General features: G+C 39.4%; 1 protein-coding gene across 3 annotated transcripts in view; it reads left to right on the forward strand.

Annotated features, from left to right (window-relative positions):
- PRKCD (protein kinase C delta) overlaps positions 1-21,153 on the forward strand; it is a 53,627-nt gene that overhangs the window by 22,742 nt on the left and 9,732 nt on the right. For 2 of the 3 annotated variants that reach the window (XM_080994193.1, XM_080994194.1), the window contains exons 2-9: positions 3,852-3,988; positions 6,987-7,186; positions 8,002-8,074; positions 16,375-16,531; positions 17,402-17,433; positions 18,259-18,344; positions 19,284-19,413; positions 20,036-20,136. In XM_080994193.1, coding sequence (XP_080850319.1) covers positions 3,874-3,988; positions 6,987-7,186; positions 8,002-8,074; positions 16,375-16,531; positions 17,402-17,433; positions 18,259-18,344; positions 19,284-19,413; positions 20,036-20,136 — 894 coding nt within the window. In that variant the 5' untranslated portion in view covers positions 3,852-3,873. The remainder of the gene's footprint in view (positions 1-3,851; positions 3,989-6,986; positions 7,187-8,001; positions 8,075-16,374; positions 16,532-17,401; positions 17,434-18,258; positions 18,345-19,283; positions 19,414-20,035; positions 20,137-21,153) is intronic. The other variant, XM_080994195.1, reaches the window with a different exon arrangement.

Genomic DNA, 21,153 nt, shown 5'->3' on the forward strand with positions numbered 1-21,153 from the left:
CCCAGCATCAACAGGACTGGGTAAATAATGCAGCAGGTGTGATCTTCACTTTTGGTGCCAATTTGTGCACACTGAATCATGCTTATGTGTGAACCAGGCCAGCGAGTCACCAAGTAATTGGAAACTATCAAACCTGAATTCTTCTTTTCCTATTCTTAACAGTCAATGACATCTTGAATAAAATTTGTGGAAAGCATGTTGGCGGTTAAATGTGTTTTAGGATCCTTGCTAAGCACCACTTGCTTGCAATGGGTGTATCTGTACAGTATATGGTACACAAATACTTATGCAAATATCAGCTCAAGGACTAGATGGGAAATGCTGACTTCTCCCCCTAAATGGTAGTCGAATAATCATGTTGGCAATGATGAACATTAGTTTACTAGGAAAATGCTCACCACAGCAAAAATAAAAAGCATTTGATCCACCTTACAATCTCTTCCTCTTTAAAATAATATTTCATTTATCTTCAGTTTTATAGCCTGCTGTAAGAGCTTCCATTTTCAAAGAAGGATATGTACCTTGGAATGAAAGGGTTTATAATAGTTTGTTCCCTACTCAGTAGCAAGCAAAGCATATTATCTGAGCATGTCAGTTCAGGAATATGTACTATATTAATTCAAGATTTGTAACTGTTTAGAGAATATGATTCAGAAAAAAAACCCCTTCAGTTTCAACTGTTTAAAAGGATCTGATTCATACTCTAGAAACTGTGTCTTTCATATATATGTTTGGGATAAATAGAAATAATTAGTGGGGTGGGGAGCTAAACTCACATAGTCAAATACACAGCTGGGAGATGTACTGGCAATACCAAGAAGTGCCTCTGAAAGATGAGCTGCCAATGAGAAAGGCCTTTTCCTGGCTTTGTTTCTGACCCTCCCCATCAACAGTACTGTTCTTCTAGAAAGAAAAGGTGCCAGTACTCACCATGAAATTGTTGTTACAACAAGTGCCATACTTTTAGCCTTGAGTGCCCCCAGAAAAAGCAGTGCCCATCACTGATACTGTCTTAATTCATGGCAGCAAGGGATAATAGGCCTCTGGCAAAGGTTAGAATCATAGAGCTGGAAGGGACCCTGAGGATCATCTAGTCCAAACCCCCTGCAATGCAGGAATATGCAGCTGTCCCATACAGGGATCAAACCTGCAACCTTGGCGTTATCAGCACCACGCTCCACCAACTGAGCTATCCAAGGTTATGTTATTACTGCAAAAAGCATGTTCTTCTCACTTCCATTTTGCTTTGAAATCTACTCCATTCATAACATAGTCTGGAGTGAAACAAAAAGAAAGGGGAACTTTCTGCAAAGTGGAACTGGAAGGATCTGGAAGGTGGCATACCTGTGCCAATGACTGGAATGACCAATGGATGGGGTGGTGGTGGTCTGAATAATAAAGACTGGAAGAATAACGCAAGAAAATCTTTAATAAAAACATTTTTTAAAAAAATAAAAAAAGACTGGAAGAATTCAAGGCTGGACCTTCTCCATTTATTCACACCAGCCATTGTGTGAGGTGGCAAATGGTGGCAAGGAATTTGTGGCATCATTCTGTATCTTATGGCTGGCTTTGCTTACAGTAATCGGGGTGTATTCCTCAGTTTAGGTTATAACATAATAAGCGGTGCTTATTTGAAATTATACACCAGTTATTTATGGTTATGTTAAAATGCAACATTAAAATACGACATTTTTAATAATATAGCAAATGAAACCCTTCTTTGCACTGACAAAATAGTCTGCAAGAGTGTGCTGTGCATTTAAAAAAATGGTTTTAAGCTAATTTAAGACAGAAGGGACACTTTGCAACAAATCATGTTGTAGTATGGTTTCTGGAGATCAATTACTGATACAGTGGAAAGAGCGCCACCTACTGGTTTGCCAGGATGAGACACTGACAAGCAAGTTTTTTGCAGATCTCATGTGGAAATCTACCTGTGGAACAGAATTGCTCTGTGATTAAGATTGACTTCAGTGTAAGGAAGTAGGAAAGGTTATATTTGTGTGGTTGCTAATGCAGGACAGGTGAAGAGTGTTGCTAAAAGCAATGGAGAAATTAAATATATATAGATATACTGTATAGATATAATGGGGATTACGATTGTGAATTCATTTTTGTCTTTTAATTGAGGAAACCAAGATGTTTGTTTGCCCTACAATCTCATGCCAAAATACTCATCGGATCTGAAAATATTTTTATAATAACACGCATGTAATTAAGAGAACAAGCGGACAGTAGGCAATGAGGTACAAATAATTCCGAATGATTTAAGCCAGCAAATGGGGGAAAGAAGAAAGACAGGATAGAACCTGATCTGATTTGTGGGTTGGAGTAGTTCTTGTTTTCGTTTTGTTTTTAAAGACTGAAACTACTAGGTGGCAGGGGAAAGTACTAATACCAGATGCTTTTGTACTTCATGCATATTTCACAAGTGAAATACTGGACTTCTTAATTATGCAGGCAAATAGATCACAGAAGTTTATCTGTGTGAAAGGTTTCCCATGCACATGAATGATGATTCACATATTTTGAGGTTTAGATCATAGTTTCTGGCTGTAATGCTTGTAGCTTGTACTAAGAATGTGCAGACTGAATGTCTTGTGATATGCTAGAAAATGTAAGGATGACCTCATGTCTATTTGTAAACATCTAACAGACTTCTTTTTAGTTTATCTTTTTCTTTTATATTGGACCACAGGCTTTCTAAAGCAGAGTTTTCTCTTAGTTCTGAAATATTTGTCATCTAGTGTTGCTTTAAAAGATGTATAGCTAATATATCAAATTGGAAGCATTTTAACTTTAATGTTTATATTTAAGTATGCATGATTTGCTTATAATTTTATACTGTATTTTTTATTTATTCTATGATATGCTTTTATGTAAGCCACCTTGATTTCAATTTGGGAGTTGGGTGAGATATTAGTATTTTGAATGAGAAGACTTATAACATTAAAATCTTGATACCAAGCCGTCTAGACAAAGTAGGGGTAGTGATTTATTTAAAGTAAGATGAAGCAAACAAATGAACAACATTTGTGCTCTCATTTAGTCCAGAGAAGAATGAAACATTCTACTGATGACTTGTTTTTGGCGCTTGTGTCAGCCTTAAACACAATAACAGAACTGCAGGGAGCCAAACACATGTTTGCTTTCTGTTAATATATTTGTCATTAGCTAAATACTGGTGAGGCTTAAGTGTCTTATCAAGATGGACAGTGATCTAGAGCAATAAGTTTCCAACAGCAGGATAAGAAAAATGAAGAGATTTATGTATGATGTGTCAGCTAGAAATGTTAATTATGGCCACTAGCCAAAGATATGTGGTTTGGTTCCAAAAAGTGTGCACTGTGATCAGAAAAGCACTTCTGCTCATCCAAGGAAGGGGCTCCTGCAGTTTTCAAATCTTCCGGCCATCTGCAGCCTCTCTTATGCCATATCTCACACCATTTCCCAAGGTCCTCAGACCTTATAGATCTGGTTTTGGGGGTACAGAAAGTGTGAAAACCTCTATTCCATGAGAAGAGCAAGACACTTGGTTCTTAGGAGCTGAGCCAATATGCACACAATAACATGATGCTTTTTGCTTTTTGGTTTTAAAAAGCTATATGTGAACTAGAATGTCTGGATTCAGATTTACTCTGAATTGGATTTATTATAATTTTACTGGAAAGAAACAAGCATCTAATATTTTCCCTATAAATTTAGTCAACTCAGCAGATGGGTATCAGAACACACCAGGAGTTGATTTCAAGCAAGGTTTACTGAGTCCTTTCTTCATCTTATTTTCTCCACACGGCCCAATTTCTAACTCTAGCCTTAACTTTTTTGTCTGTTTTTCCCCTGTGTAGGTTTACAATTGTGCTATGAGAAATGGCTCCCTTCTTACGAATATCATTCAACTCCTTTGAGCTAGGACCTATGCCGAATCAAGGAGAGCAACCACAGCCATTCTGTGCAATAAAAATGAAAGAGGCCTTGACTACAGGTAAGAAGATTGATCAGTTGAATTGATTCCATTTGTGGTCTGGAATTCCTCACATATGGTCTGGCAGGACCAGAGTCTAATTGTGTGCTTGTTTATGAGAAAGGAAATCTCACTGAGTCGGTAGTGATGTACTCCAAAGTAAATGTGTATACAATTACAACCTTAGGATGTCAAAGGATGCTGTTTCTAGTCTAATGTATGTGGCATAGGCCAGTGTAATCCCAATGACAGGGAAAGAGTGAAGAATATGGCTATTTGTGTGCAGCATCATTTGGATTTAAGTCATCTGATCATAGGCAATGTATCAGGAAGAGATGATGATGATGATGATGATGATAATAATAATAATAATAATAATAATAATAATAATTTATTATTTATACCCCACCCATCTGGCTTGGCTTCCCCAGCCACTCTGGGCGGCTTCCAACAAAATATTAAAATACCGTAATACATCAAACATTAAAAGCTTCCCTAAACAGGACTGCCTTCAGATGTCTTCTAAAAGTCTGGTAGTTATTGTTCTCTTTGACATGAAGGTTTTACATGTTGATACAGTACTTCCATGTGAGTGTTGTGTTGTGTTGTGTGTATGTGTGTTTAGTACTGAAAACTCTCAGCATCTGGGAGGAAGGCTTTCCAACTAAAAAAAGAAAAAAAATCACACCTTTGGCTAAAGAGGTCAGGGAAACAAGGTATGCCTGCATCTTAGGAAACAGTATCTTTGATGGCCTTTTATCAGGATAAGGAGGTTCCCTAGAGCTTTGATGGATAAACCCTGGCCCTGTGTGACTCCTTTCTTAGAAGGCTCAGGAGTATTGCTGGCCTTCCTTGCTGAACTTTAGACCCTTAAAAATATTCTTGAGGCCTTTTCTTTTGCACTGCATGAAAACCAATTGTCACCCAGGGCTTGGACTAAAAATAGTTAATAATAAGTGCTTTCTTTCCCTCTAACTTTAAGCTAATGGCTGTTACTATTAGAACTAGAAAAGCTCGTTCATTTCCATTCTATTTGTTCCATGGATCCTTTTTGGAAAGAAATGAATGGACCCTTTTTTCTTTCTTTTTTTTTGTTTCATTTATTATGGAACAAATGCATATCCATACTGTGAATGAAGATTTAAAAGTATTGCTCTGGTTTATTTTGAATACTTTTGGGTACACAAATTGTTCAGCAAAATGGATAAACTGAAAATCTTTAATATTTTATCTGTTCATAAGTAATACATATACACTTTTATGTCAGTGTAATCATTGTGGGAAAGCATGTTGAAGTTGAACAAAAAAAAAATCATTTGACCTCTGTCTCATAATTAACATTTTCTAATTCTGGTCCATGTACCAGTAAAATCGGTACACCCAAACGTCACTCAAGTGAACATTTTCTGGCCAAATGTAAAATGGGGAAAATATTTTCTTAGGCCCAGGCTGATTACTGCATAGTTGGATTTCCTCCTTTTAGGCCAACACAGTCAAGCATGTGTTAGATCACCACGACAAATGGGTAGAGTTCCTTTAAAATCTTCAAGAAAAAATGTAACAGACGCTGGAGGGGATACTAGAGCAGCATTTATCTTTATCTGGAAATTCATGGGCTGCCGATCTGCCTTTGAGGACATTGTTATAGAAGTTGCCACAACAAAATTGCAGAAAGGGTGGAGGTTGGGAGCTCTGGGATTCACTTTTCATTAATTGAAAACATCTGCTCTGAGTAGCTGTTACTAGAAAGGATCTCTGAGACCAGGTAAAAGCTTTTTGGCAGAAGCAGAGGAGATAAAGCAGAAGTCTGCAGAATGCAGAATATCCTCAGGTGGCTATTTGTGAACATTTGGCAAGCTAACATCAGCCTGCTTGTCAAATACCTAATTTATAATGTTGGTTTTGGCAGTCCTTACCTAATAAAGCCAAACTGAGGTGCTATTCTTTACTACTGTTTGGACAGTCCATCATACTGAGAGACGTGCATCAAACAAAACAGCTGTTGGATAAACATAAACTTAACTCTGAACTTAAATCCTATGTCAGAATATTAAGGAACCGATCACTCTCCATACAGTTTACAGAGATTCGGCTATTTATCATGGCTCAACTAACGCAGTTGCCAAAATTGGGCCTGGATATTAGGCCACATTTGGAAATCTGAGAAACTCTTGTGGGCACCACTATAAAATGGCTTCCATTGGGCATCTATCTAGTCACAGAAAAGCTGCCCAAGGGATCTTTGCTGTCATGGAGGACAAATAACTTTGCAAAAGAGAGAGGGAGAGCATGCCTATAAGAGAGAAGTTGGCTCTGAATCCCAACTTTCAAAACAGACATTTCCCGTGCCCCAATGCACAACCACATAACCCATTTCACAGAAGTAACACACATCCACCCCACAAAGCAGCTAAACAATTTTGGCAATTCCCCAAATCTGGAAAAGCTGTGGGGGCATTGGGAAAATCAGGGGAAATCCACTCACCACCTTAAGGCACAAAAAAACAGGCAAACTCTACTGAAGAAGTCAAACAGGTGAGACCCACCCATGTACCCCACAAAGCAACACACATGTTGAAGGCAAAATCCATCAACACATACAAGAGAAACATCCCACATGGGTCCCAGTGGCATTCTGGGGAAGGGAAAGGGAAGAGGGTTGATGTGGTTGGACGCCTGTACTTGGTTTTCCTAGGAGCTCAGTGCCACCCAAAGCACAATAAAGGAAAATAAATTTTTAAACAATGAGAAGGGCCAGGGTTCTCCATTGGGGCAATGGGCTGGGGACCCTAGGGATAAGGCAATCTAAACAATGACTAAAATAAGACTTATTCAATGTTCATTGGCTGTTATTGCAGTTGATGTGTTTGTAAAAAATCCTTCTTTGTTATCTTAACATTGTTGAGATTATTTCCTGGCTATAGTTCTAATAAAATTTAAATCGTCTGTTGGTTGTGATTGTGAAATTTAGTGTTTTCCTGGCAGCTCTTCATTTATGCCTTTTCTGTGACATTTCCAGAGAGAGGCAAAACCTTGATTCAAAAGAAACCCACTATGTACCCAGAGTGGAAATCTTCATTTGATGCCCACATTTATGAGGGCCGCGTTATTCAGATTGTTCTCATGAAAGCAGCAGAAGACCCATTATCTGAGGTGACTGTGGGTGTATCTGTTTTGGCTGAAAGATGTAAGAAAGGCAATGGGAAAGCAGAATTCTGGGTGAGTATGACACCATGTGATTAATTATTTTCTACTGTGTTACCCTAGGTCTATACAGCTTAGAACCAGATCTCTAGAGGGCCACATGCTCATAGCATATGAATTTTTCACTTGTTAAGATTATTCTCAGCAGAACTTCATGTTCTCAAAAAATGGGAATGCTCCTTGTCTAGTTCCTTAGAAAAGGAACATAATGTGTGCTTCAACGTGCCTCATGTCCTTGATGTCATTACTGTGTCTTATTTCCACAACCTTGCTCTGTATCCCTGACGGGGATAGAGAAAAGATTAGGCTAATTTGTGATAAACTGATGGGCCTTGCAGTTGTGACGTGTGCCCTCAGGATTTTAATCTGTCGGATGAAGTGCTGGTGAGCTAGTGGATCTGAGGCTGATAATTTACCCCAAAGTGAATTTGCCATCAGTGGGTGGCGTTGTAACCTGTTCGTCCATAAATCTGGGCAAAGCTCAAATGATGTTCTGCTTATTTAGAGAGGCTCTCAGTGGGAAACTGTGGGAATCGGTGGTATTTGGGTTAATGCAAATGACGTGGAACTTCCATACAGCCAGACAATCCTTGTATGGTTTTATTGTTTACATTCAGCTGACGATAAATGAAATGTGGGGTGACTCCGTAATAATTAAGAAACTAACAGTATCAACATTGTTGTCATTGTGAAATAGATGTGAGAGAGAAGGAAAGTAGTCTTCAACTGTGACTTGCCCCTCTGCGTTGATATTTTCAGAATGTAGAACAAGATGTTTGTAGGAATTTTAGTGTAACTGGAAGGTAATTTGTTGATTTTGTTCTTCTTAGCTTGACTTGCAACCTCAAGGGAAAGTATTGATGGCTGTACAATATTTTCTAGAAGATGGAGGTAAGGAAATGGGTGAATATTAATATTATTCTTCAATATGATGATGATGATGATGATGATGCAATATATAGTAAACATTAACTTTAAATTGGATGACGTTAGCTTGGATCCAGAGATGTGAGAATGGAAGGTGACTTCCCTGTTCCTCCTTCAGCAGCCTTCTAAGTCCCCTGAAGAGCCTCTTGGGATAGCCTATGGAATGGAGTGAGTTGTGGCATGGGAGCTGAGGATGGGGAAATCTTCCCAGATGGAATGGGAGGTTCCCCAACCCTCAGAAAAAGTTTGGGGGCATCTCAGAGGGCTGCCAGGGGAAGAGTGTGAGCTTCTTTGCCTCACCCAAGTCAGACATGTGTGAGAAGAGGTTCTGTGTACATACTCACATGAGCATTCCTCCATGCAAGGGGGAATATGCAAAGGGCCATAGCTTAGTGGTAGAGCATTTGCTTTTCATGCAGAGGGTCCCAAATTCAGTCCTCAACATCTCCAAGTTGGGCTGGCAATGTGTGAAAACCTGGAGAGCTGCTGCCAGTCATTGTAGAGAAAGCTGAGCTAGGTGGAATGATGATGTAAGTCAATATAAAGTACTTTTCAAGGTTGCACATAAATGAGCGTAGATGCCCTTCTGATGTGTGCATGGACATTGATGGATGGGTGACTGGCCATGGGATGTGGTGAGAGGCCAGCTGATAGGGACTCTTAACCACCTTATACGACCTTTTATGTGTTGTGGTCATCTGGACACAAACTCAGAAGCTTCTGCTTCATAAGCGTTGCTGAAAATTCATTTTCTATACCACAGGTGTTCCTCAGCCTGTTATCAAAGTGTTCTTGTTACCCAAAAGTGCACTGGCAGACACTTTGCTTCAGCAAAAGAAGTCACTTTGATCCTCTGCCACCCTCAAGAGGTTGCACAGGGTATGAACATTTCTACCGCTGTTCTTCCTTTTTAGCCCATCATGGTTGCTCAAGGAGTTACAAAATCCAATGATTTCCTTGGGCCTGGCAGGACTGGAACAACATTGGTTGATACATTTGCATACTATGCCCAGTTTAAATAAACCAGTGTTTTGCTTCCAGAGAAAAGGTATTGCATCAGCACTGAAAGCTCACTAGTTTGGTGAATTTTCACTGGGTAAACTACCAAAAGCACATCTTGTCAGTCACCTGAGGTACCATGATCTCCCGTGAAGTGTATTCTTTTGCCCATTTGATTGCAAACGACATGGACAAAGAAATTCTCAAGTGTGGGAGTCATAAAGCCACGGCAAAGGCTTGTAATATTGCAGGGTGCCCCCTGACCTCGGCTGACCAGCACTCTGAGCTTTACAATGTATTGGAATGTATTGACCTTAAATGGAGTTGTGTTTCCTCTGGGCAGTGATGACCCTATATGGTGATGGAGGCAATAAAAGCCTTGACCAGATGAGGTAACGTGAGACATTGGCAAACGGCCATGCGGCTGGAGAGAGACAAAGGATAATAAAGAAGCTACAGGAGGAGAGGGAAGTTGGAAAGGAGCTGCTCATACCATCCTGAAAATATTGCTGGCTCTCTGTGTCTTTATTTTATGCTAAACTGCGCCATTTGTAACGGCTGGCTCCGACACTCAAGGGGTTGCAGGCACCATGAATCATTGCCTGTAAAGCCTTCTCCCATTGCCTGCATGGTTTGATTTCTGACTATGCAGGCAAAGCCTTGGGGGATTGCAAGCAATGATGGTCATATGGTTGGCATATGGACTGCAAGAGGCCACATCTTTACTTGCCCCTATGTGTGGGCATGTCTTGGGAGAAACTACCTTGTGTGCCTAATTAGGACCTTTGCTGGGTCCACAAGCCAGAGGTTCCTCGCTGATGAATTAATCAGTTAAATGTTGTAGCCTTAGTTTTCAAATGTGGGGGTAAATTAAGAAAAGGAACGTGTAAGCAGAAAAATATTCTCATATATAGTACTTGTAATTTATTATGCAAGTTTATGGCAAGAAATTTTACAATACATCTGGTCTAGGAGCTCCCTGCACATATCTCCAATGCACACATGGCACTCTTACATGCTAAGGATCTTCACCTATTCAGTGGTATAGGCAGCTTGCTGCACACATTTCATTAAAAAAAATTAAGACATTTATTCAAAAGTTATAGTACAATTACTATACAATACATTTTCAATCAATATATCCCTCCACAGACAGCTCTGTGATGATGGTGGCATTAAAATATTCTGTTCCTCTTCAATAAAAGAGAAAAAGAAAGACCAGATTGTCTCAAAGCTATCTTTTTTGGAGATGCCTTTGATTAGTTGCTGATGGTATGTGAGGCATTCTGATAGAGCAATGATCCAGATGTTATTAACCCAAGCCTCTATTGGTATATGAGAAGTTTCCTTCCATAGTTTCATGATGTACAGAGCAAATCGCTTGTCATTGAACTAAAATGGCATGTTTCCAAACTGATGTGCCCTAGATTAAATTCTCTTCTCCATATGAGAGCAGAAAGAATATTCCATCATTCCTGGAATTGAGGGGTAGAAGGTGGTTGAACGCTAGACTTGGGGTCCCACAAATGAGTCTTCTCCCCTCCCCCCCCTCCATATAAAAATGATGCTTATAAGAAGTAGAACTGGTTGCCAATTTCTTTGTTTATTTTAATGAAGTTACTGACCTTATCCAGTCACAGAACTTAGCACCTCAGTGGTTGGTTTACTTTCATACTGAGTGTCTCACTCTCTGTGTTAAGCAGCTTTGGAGGCAGCAAGAATAGCTTTCTCTTTCTGGAATTATGCCGCGGACTTCAGCAATAAAACGGAAGGGTTTGTCAATTGCTTTCTTTGAAAAATAGGTAGTTTCAGTAGGGAACAAAGTATTTTAGCATTTTCAGTGGGTGGGGAAGATTATATGGATTATCGAATGCTCATTAACTGCAGGTTAATGCAGGAAAGAGTTATCTGAAAAGTGTTGCCTATTTCTGTGTGATTTATAGATTGTATTAATACGTATGCATGTTTTCCATAGCTAAATTTCTTTTTAATGGACCCACAGTAAATGGCAATAACTGGCAATATTTCCATCTGATAAAACTCTTAATGGGAATTGTAGCTTTCTTGCACTGTTCATTCACTACCCCCATTCATTTCAATGGAAACTGTGCCAGAGGTCTGAGCAAAGGTTTTTCCTTTGTTTGGTAAGATGTGAAAGTTTGGTGGCATGTTCTAATATTTATAGGCTTTGACAGCTTTCCCCAATTTTTTCATGCTAGTTGCTATCACTTGAACTGCTGTACATGGCAGAATTCCCTAAATAGTGTGTAAGAAGTGTAGATTTCCATTTTTTAAAAGATTTTGCTAAAAGTTGTCCACATCTTCATGGCTTCATAAAAATAGAATGCAGGATGAGGGGTAGGGTAAAAGGGGTAATTTTTCCTTCCACTTTGTTCCAGATGCCTCCTATCCTTGATTCGGTTAAATATAGAGGAGAACTTCTGCTAGGCATGTCACTTAGTGGATCAGGAATTATGTTTGTGAATTGCATCCAAATGCAGATCTGAATGTGCATCCCACTGAAAACAATGTAGTGTTTACAGACTACCTGTGCACGTTTTGGTGCATTTGTATGAACATCTGACACAGTGAGTGACTATGCATGGAGATGCATAATTCTGAGCACGGATCTCCTTTCCTGTATTAGTCCATAGTACTGGCGACAGATTCCATAGCCCACCTGGGCTTCAGAATGCCTATAAGGGTGGGGGATTCTGTGCATGTCCTCCAATACCAGTTCTTCCCTTGTGATCCTTTAAATGGCAATGGGGAATTATTGAGGCCAAGCTCCCAGACTGAAGGGGAGCAAGCACCAAGCCACTTTATTCACTTCAGCCAATCTCCCATTTCTGACTGGATGAAAGCTGATCCCTCAATTATAGGGGAAAGAGGTGTACAGTCCCTGCTCTTGCCAGCCTTTGGGAAGCTCGGGATTATCTTTTTTCCTGCATACCTCAGGAATCCATCTCCCCAAGTATGCAGGAATCTGCTCCTACCCTCTTCCTAGAACTGCATTATGCAGACCTTTTTGGTGCCTTGCATACATACATAACACTACACCATTGTTTAATGCTAGATGAGCTGCCGCTTTCCCTTTCTTCCTCCCTCATGACCAGCAGGAGGATTTCTGCAGTCATTAGAGTCCCTTTCACATTAGTGTCATGTTGCATGAACCAGAAATCCTGCCTTAAACTCTGCGAAGTTTCAACACAAGCCACCTTCAAACCTGTGGGCTTGTTTTGAAGCTTCCTCAAGTTTGTCGTAAGTCTGGGTTCCTCTTCCATATAACATGACAAGCCGCCAAAGGGAAGAGCATGTGAGCCCAGTGCATTGCCTTCTGCATCTCATTTACATAGCGCTAAAATATGGCTTAGCATTATGCGTAGAGTGCAGTCAGTGTTTTGTTTTTTTAAAAAAATGATATTTATTAAAATTTCAAAAGGAAAAGATTACATTAAAAAGAAAATTAACAGTAAAAAGAAAAAATACAAAATACAAAAAAGAGAAACCAATTAAAAACAATTCCATCTTTTCATCACTTCTTTTACATTTACTTGTTTCCCAGACCTCTTCATACCTCCCTCTTTTGTATTCCAATTCAATTTATTAGTCCAGCGATTCCTTTCCCTCCTTTTTAATCCTGATCTTTAATCCTGATATATTATAACATTAAATTTTTAGATATTAAAAACCAATTTTTCCATATTCTTTTATACCATTACTGCTAGAAACTGCTTAACTTCAATCTGTCATCATTCTAACATTCATTAATTTTACAATATTTCTGTAAGTAGTCTTTAAATTTCTTCCAATCTTCTTCCACCGACTCTTCTCCCTGGTCTCAGATTCTGCCAGTCATTTCCGCCAATTTCATATAGTCCATCATTTTCATCTGCCATTCCTCCAGTGTGGGTAGATCTTGTGTCTTCCAATGCTTTGCAATAAGTATTCTTGCTGCTGTTGTAGCATACATAAAGAAAGTTCTGTCCTTCTTTAACACCGATTGGTCGACTATGCCCAGGAGAAAGGCCTCTGGTTTCTTCAAGAAGGTATATTTAAATACCTTTTTTAATTCATTATAAATCATCTCCCAGAAAACCTTAATCCTTGGGCACGTCCACCAAAGGTGAAAGAATGTACCTTCAGTTTCTTTACATTTCCAACATTTATTATCGGGCAAATGGTAGATTTTTGCAAGCTTGACTGGGGTTATGTACCACCTGTATAGAATGCAGTCAGTCTATTACATACAAAGCACTCACTTTACTGAAGGGGAAGTGATACTTTGTGATGTTAGCAAATACATGCAACTTCCAGCAGCATCTAGTATTACACCAGTATCCTGATGTGTATATGTGGATGTGGATGTATTGTAAAAAATGTTTCTTTAAAAATGTGTAAAATAAAACATCTCGATTTTGGGAGAGAGAAAATTATTGCCGCTCCTTTGACTTTGACTTGGCCAGTGGTGCAGCAGTAAAACTGCTAGTACAGTTTGCAAAGCTAAGCAGGCTCCAGTATGGTTTCAAATAGTATGGGGGACAGTGTGTTGAGTTTCCTGCATTGCAGGGGGTTGCACTCGATGACCCAACTGTACAGTTCTATGATTCATCTGGTTACCAACCAGATGAATTGACTGGTTGCTTCAAAAACAGTTCTCTTTCTAATTCTAGTAATTTATTTTTAAATAGAGCATCATTTTTGCATATATATTGTTAAATATCATTGGCATTTCAGAAGCATTTTATAAGTTTCAAATGTTATGAGCCACATACAAAATCTAATTTTGACTAGTAGCTGCAGTTCCTCCTGTTACTTCCTTCCTTTGCAACAGAGCTCTCTGTCACTTCTTCTTTCCCTGACACCCTTACTTTTCCTACTTCTGCTCTGTGTTGATGTTCTTTTTCAGATGTACCTTTTATACACTTGATGCATACATTCGTAAATGAGTAAAAGAAAAACTTAGGGAAACAGTTTCCTTCCTTTCAGCATACAGAAGAGATCCCTACTGGCATTCAGCTCTCATTCCCTGATCTTCAGGCAGGCTTGCTGCAAAGCATTCAGCCATTCCACCTAATCCAGGGCCCTTCCGCTCCTCCTTAATCAGCTGCTGGTCTTCTCTTCTACAAGACTCCAGCCCACATCACTCTTTATGCTCTGAATTGTAACAGCTTGGGGGAAGAGCCTGAAGAAAGCACTGGATATAAGGGAGGCAGAGGGGGACTTGGGGCTCACAGGAATTGCTACGAGTGTTGCAGTGAATTTGTTACAGTGGAAGCACACCTTCGAGCACCAGGATTGTTCCAAAAAATGTGTCACCAGAGCAGATAATTTTGTAATTCCTGGGCTGCAATGGAGAAATGAAACAGCTTGGACTTTTATCTTGGTCCTAAACGCATTTGCTAGATTTAAGTGGAGCATGTATTTATTGAGATCAGTTTGAGATTACAAAAACTAAGGAAACATTGGAATAATTTTCCAGACTTGCAAATGTACTGGTTAGTATCTTGCTCCTGTCTTCCAGGCCTCAAAGTTCACAGAAACTAGCTGTTGTTCCATTCACTTTGTGAAAGACAGAGTGCTAAAGCTGAGTAAGCCATAGAGAAAATGGTGTCTATGTACTGATACTCTTTTAACGGGAAACTCATCAAACTCAGGTTGTCTCTAGCTTTCCATTGCACAAGAGGAAACAGCACTTGTGTCGGAAGATTGAAAAGGTCAGAAAGGGGATTTCCCCTTGTCTTTGAGACACATCCACAATTTAACTGTTTCTCCCCTATTGCTAAAGGAACACATTACACACAGCAAAAACAGATTAGTTTGGCACTTTGCTGTACATGTTTTGTGCATGTGGGGATAATAAGGAGTAGGGAGATGTGGGAGAGAAAGGATAGCAGACCAAGCAGAGGTAAGCCGGGGCAAATTTTGCATGTTGAGTCAGTGCATTTGCTAAGTCCTTCAATATTTGCTTAAAATAAAACTGCAGGGGAACAAAACACTTTAAAAAAAACTACTACTCTTGTGTATTTACAGAGAAATGATTTCCTAATTCCATCAGTTTGAACTAATACTACCAGAAGCAGCGTCATCATGCTTATGAAAACACACACACCCTTCTTTTAATATACTAGTGCCAGGCACTGTGGTGTCATTACTTCCCCTACACTGAGAGTAAGTTGTTTTGGATCCACGCATCAATCTTCATATTCTTGCCTAACTACAAACACCTTGCACAAGGAAACAGAAATTGTGCCCAAACTCTTGGTTGTATTTTCAAGTGGTTTTAGCTCACATTTCCATCACCTTTATTTTCTCCTCCTCTGTCTTCCACAGACTTTCTGCATCGGGGGTGGAGAACTTTTTTCAGCCCAAATGTCATAGAAACTGGTGGGGAATCTTTTGTATGCCTGTGTTGGGTGGGACCAGAAGCAGAAGTGGGCAGCAGAGCAATGGCTGTGATTCTTATCTGTATGCAGTAAGCAACATTCCAGCCATGTGCAGAAATCAAGACTTTCTGCACACGTGAATATATCTATACACATTTTTCTATTGTTTACACAGGCAAGCAAGAAGCATAAGTCAATACCACAATGCCACCAGGCAAAAGCAGTCAAAGTGTGTGTCGGCTAGAGAGAGTCTCAAGCTGAATAGTGGGTCGGGCAGGGTGCAGGTTCCCTAAGCCTGCCCTAAATAAAATCATTTGATTTTCCTTTGTTTACTGAAAGGGCATTTCTATAGCAGAATAAAAGAAAAATGATATATTCATTAATCTAATTCCAGCCTTTTAAAGGTATAGTTTCACAGTAGTTTGGTTCCGGAAGTTGGCCAACAAATATTGTGTACCTTTTTGCTCCTGGTAATATTTGGAATTGTAAACTGTCTTGGGTGCCTTGGCGGAACAGGGAAAAAATGCAAATGGGGTGTATGTGTTCAGATCATTAAGTTTTAGTGGTCAGCATGGAAATAGGGAAAAGGTTGGGGTTTTGTGCCTTTCGCCCCAGCACTGTAGTTGTGGCTAGAGTGCCTGCTATCTGATATAGAATTTGCATATTGCTGAGTTTTTCTAACATGCTGTATATCTTCAGTTCATTTTAATTTTTATATTACTGCAGCAGCACTTGACAGAAGACAGTCGAAGGAGAGGAACAAGCATGTGCTCTTCTTTTTTTAGTGATAGTGTTTTATCACTAAGTTAAAATGTGCCTGTTAAACTAAATAATGAAACAATTATTCCTTTTATAAATACAAGTTTCACTGTTTCATTTCTTTGCTTCCAGACAGCAAGCAATCAATGAGAGAAGATGAAGGAACTGTGACTATGAACAGGAGAGGAGCAATCAAACAGGCCAAGATCCACTACATCAAAAACCATGAGTTCATTGCCACCTTCTTTGGGCAACCTACATTTTGCTCTGTCTGTAAAGATTTTGTGTGGTGAGAGCTATTGTCTGTTTTATTTATCTATATGTTGCACACAGCTACAGCTAGAGCAAGAACTGACGGATTCAGTGTTACCATTTCCTTCTGTTAGCTTGACTTCTACTCTAGCATTAGTTTTCCATAGAGTGACTGCCTGTAGGAAACCCTGAAGATTATTTTTTTCTGACCTGAAAATGAGCTTTTTAAACAGTTTACAAGGATGGCTTAAGTGGGCTTCTTTAACCAAGAGCCTTCAAAACCACGTCAAAACAGCAACAACCCCTGCATCAACCACTGATGGATTTCATCAACAACTTTCCCCAACCTTGTACCTTCCAAATGCTTTGGACGGCAACTTCCACCCAAAACATCCAGAGGGCACCTGTTTGGGGAACGTCCAATCAGAACCACAGTTTATTTATTTGACAAATTCATACACTGCTTCTCATCATGAAGTCATCAGAGTGGTATACAAGATGCACAAACAAGAAAAGCATCTCTACAAAATCTAGAAATCAAATCCAATCACTTCTGCTGATGTGCAGTTAATATTTCATATGGTGTTCTGAAAGTTTGTGGCAGCTGACTTCTTCAGCTTGACTGTTCTCTCTCATCCACTTGGGTACAGCCTCCATTTTCTAAGACAGCTTCTCCCATCTGGGACCACTTTGAAATGCATAGCTAGGTATTAACCGCAGGTTGATGTTTCCCTACTTCAAAAGTGTATTGTGACTTCTCTAGGGAAAGAAAGATTCAAATGTTTCAGTGGGATCAGCCGCATATTCTTAATAAGACCTTGGGCTAATAAAACAACTTGTATGTCTGAATATATTATGTTTTATAAGTTTTGCTTGTGACTAAACCTTCCCCTCATTTCCTTTACAGGGGCCTAAACAAGCAGGGATATAAATGTAGACGTAAGTTAATTGCATTGTCTTTTATTCTTGGGTGGTAATAGCCGGTGAGAAACTTTAGTAGATGTAGTACAAGTTGCTGATAATCCCTATAGGTAACCTATTCTTTTAGATGCCAGGTAAAACACTGATTTTTCTGTCAGGCTTTTAGAGGCTGATCATTTATGTCATTTTTATAATGCTGTTATATGGTTTATGAGAGTTATTTTAATGTTTCTGTTTATCTTGTTACCCTATGTTTGTAAACAACCCTGTGACCATTTTGGGTGAAGGGTGCTATAGAAGTAGCTGAATAAATAAGATTAAATAGCAGCAGTTCCTAATTATTCATTTTTGTTTTAACATTTAAACACCTGCTGAAAACATTTCTATGCTAACAGGCTTATGCAGGCAATTAAGAAAACTTAGTTGATGCTGGTTTTAAATTTTATGTAGTTTTTTTAATTATATCAAGATGTCATTGTTGTAAACTACTTTGATTTTTTATGATATAGTGTTATGAATATATTTTTTAATAAATAAATATTACGCTTGTCTAGGGCTACCATTTTCCAGATAACAAAAGGGCCTTTTATTTTTTTTGTCACAGAAAAACAAGAAGGCATCTTGTTATACCTTAAAATGCTAACAGATATATTTAAAATTCAACCCTAATAGTAAAAGCTTTCCAATGTATCATTTCTACTGATGTATATAAAGTTGTAACTATCATACAACTGATAAATGAAAATCAGAGAAAATAACATTTTTGTGTAGAGTACTTTATATATATCTCCCTCCATGAAACTTAACTGCCTGTATCTTTCTATTCCTGTTGCTCTTCTGAAGAATGTAATGCTGCTATTCACAAAAAATGCATTGATAAAATCATTGGGAGATGTACTGGTACTGCAGCAAACAGCAGAGATACAATGGTAAGTAATAAAACATTTTATATGTTCATTAACTGCAATATGTATTGTGTGTACAAAAAAAAAAGACATGCAGCGGTAAAGAAAACCAGATATGTGCTTTTCACATATTATGTAAATTTGGCATGCTTTGCCTATCATTTTGTTTCTTAAGAATCAAGTTATCAGAGATCTTGAACGTGATTTGTTTTTTGCAAGTGGGAAGGCAAGAAAAGACAGCATGTGGGTCTGAGCAGCTAAGCAAATTGCTGTTCAGTTTAAAGTTTTGTCTTTTGGTCCAGGTCCTGCAGTTCAGCAGAAGTTATCCAAAAGGACCCAGATAATTTTTTTAAAGTCTTTAAGGAACTATGCAATCTTGTTCCCTTACCCTGGGAGAAAGGGATTTGTGCAATCACTACCCTAAGTCTGTCTGGCCAAGCACAAAGAAGTTCCTGAGTTTAAAGAGACAAAAAACATATGCTTCCTTGTTTTGCATCATTTGTCAGAATAAAGGCATTCTTCTTGACTTGCTCAAAAACTCCTCTATTCATTGGCTCCCCTGTCATTTCCCACATGTATTGATGTTTTCCTAGTTTTTGTGGCTGTAGATATATCTGCTCTAAAGAAACGCAATGTGTGTGAATGAGTAGACAGGATACTGTGCTTCAGATTTGCCATTTCAGGCACAAAGAAGCACAGTATACACCCAACACTGTCCATGGCGACTTTTTCTTGGACATTTTAGAATACGTTTTTATTTAGGATTCTTGTGGGCAGTGTCTCTAATATGTTAAATTCTATGAATTATTTTTCCCCCCGTTCAACTTATTGCTTGTGTCTACCTTCTGGCTACATGATCGGATAAATAATGGATTTCTCGTTCCCTCTACTTGAAAATCTTGTGTGAGAGAAATCTCCAAATACTTGTTTTACTTTCCCCCCCTAATATAAACGTGTCTTCAGTTTCAGAAGGAGCGCTTCCACATCGATATGCCTCACAGGTTCAAAGTTTACAACTACATGAGTCCTACCTTCTGTGATCATTGTGGTAGTCTTCTCTGGGGACTTGTTAAGCAAGGATTAAAATGTGAAGGTACAGTCTGTTTCTTTTGGCCATTACAAGCTTTGGGCAAAATAGCTGTGCTAGGGGGAATTTTGAAGAGGGAAGGGATCAGTTCTGTGATTACAGTAGCACCTCGGCTTACGTTACCCTTGGCTAACGTAAACTTCGGGTTGCGAAAGCAGCAAACCCGGAAGTGTTTTGCCACACGCGTTTGCGCAGAAGCGGTTTACCGCTTTTCCTCCGGTTGCGAAAACCTCAGGATCTGGCCGGACCTCTGGAACGGATCCCGTTCACAACCGGAGGTACCACTGTATATGCTTGTAGAGTTAAACAGAAAAGTATGGGCATGGTTTGTGTTTTCTAAAGGTTTTTTTTTATAAAAACAACAACTTGACAACCTTCAACTGTGTTCACAAGTGAAAAGAAATTGATGATCTCCAAACCAAATGCTGTTCTTGTTGGGGGTTTTTCATGCATGTAGTAATGTTTGCTTCTTTTAATCCTGAGAGTAAAAATGGGGGAAAGGCAAACACAGATCTCAGTTCGGTTAAAGGACCCAGTGAGCAAACTGATCACTGTAAAAATGGTAAATTCATCAATTGTGCTTATAAATTGCATTATGCTGATGCTGTTCATAACTGTATTTCTTCAGAATGTGGAATGAATGTGCACCACAAATGTCAGAAGAAAGTGGCAAATCTCTGTGGAATCAATCAGAAATTATTGGCAGAAGCTTTAACTCAAGTTAGTCAGGTATGCTGCTTAGTCCTTTTCCTCATATCATATTTTATGATCTAATCGTCAATACAAATGATAATTTTCAAGTGATAAATTCCGTATCATATGTATAACCACTTAGCAACATTGACATCGAGTTTACCCTGTTAAGTGATGGGGATATTACCACCCCCTTGCTTACTTGGATTTCAGATGAAGTGTAGAATTGTGGTAAGATTTTCCTCAATATTTAGCAAGAGGTTCAGATGAACAGCTAAAGTCCTTACAAATGCCCCTTTGCCAATTGGCACTTGTGTAAATGTGCATCTGTGGTCACTTTGTGGCTGCGTTCGGACATCTGGTGGATCAGGGACAAACCCTGTGTTACACATTCAGTGGAGGAGCTTCATGCTCCGGCACCGGGGGGGGGCAGAGAGCAGGTGGGGGCATGGCTGGTGTGTGTCCCAGGGGCATGGCGTGCCACCTGCAGGGGGCGTAGCACCCAGTGCAGGCGGGGGCAGCTGCAATGGCACCACACCGGGATCGCGCTGCCAGGGGTGGTATGCTCCCCCTACCCCTCCTTCCTCCACCAGTGTACACATTATCTCCTGTTCCTCTTCCCTCAAACTTAGTAGAACATTTTCTGGTTTAATCAAGTCACTGTCTGCCATTTAATGCAAACCAACAAAATGGTGTAAGCAGATCTTCCAGACTAGGGTTGCAACATAGGGAAATCACGCAAGCACAGAGCTGATTCACAGTCCTACAAACTGATTTGGAAAACTGGAAACGTGACAACTGAACACAGCCCCTGTCTCTAGAAATGCAGATTTATTGACATTCAAGTCAAATGTTCGAATGTTTAAAGTAAGAATCTGCAGTCCATTTCCAGTTTTCATAGTTGAAGATGGGGATGTGGGAGAAGCTTTTGGTGACAAGAGACACTGTTTCACAAACTGTCAGATTTAGCAGCTTGGTAACCATGAATTCCTAATGTGACAACTGTGTCCACAAGCATCATATGCAGAATACATAAGTTTGCCACTTTGCATG

Source organism: Podarcis pityusensis, assembly GCF_964106645.2.
Source record: "Podarcis pityusensis genome assembly, chromosome: 2".
NCBI classification, from domain to species: Eukaryota; Metazoa; Chordata; class Lepidosauria; order Squamata; family Lacertidae; genus Podarcis; species Podarcis pityusensis.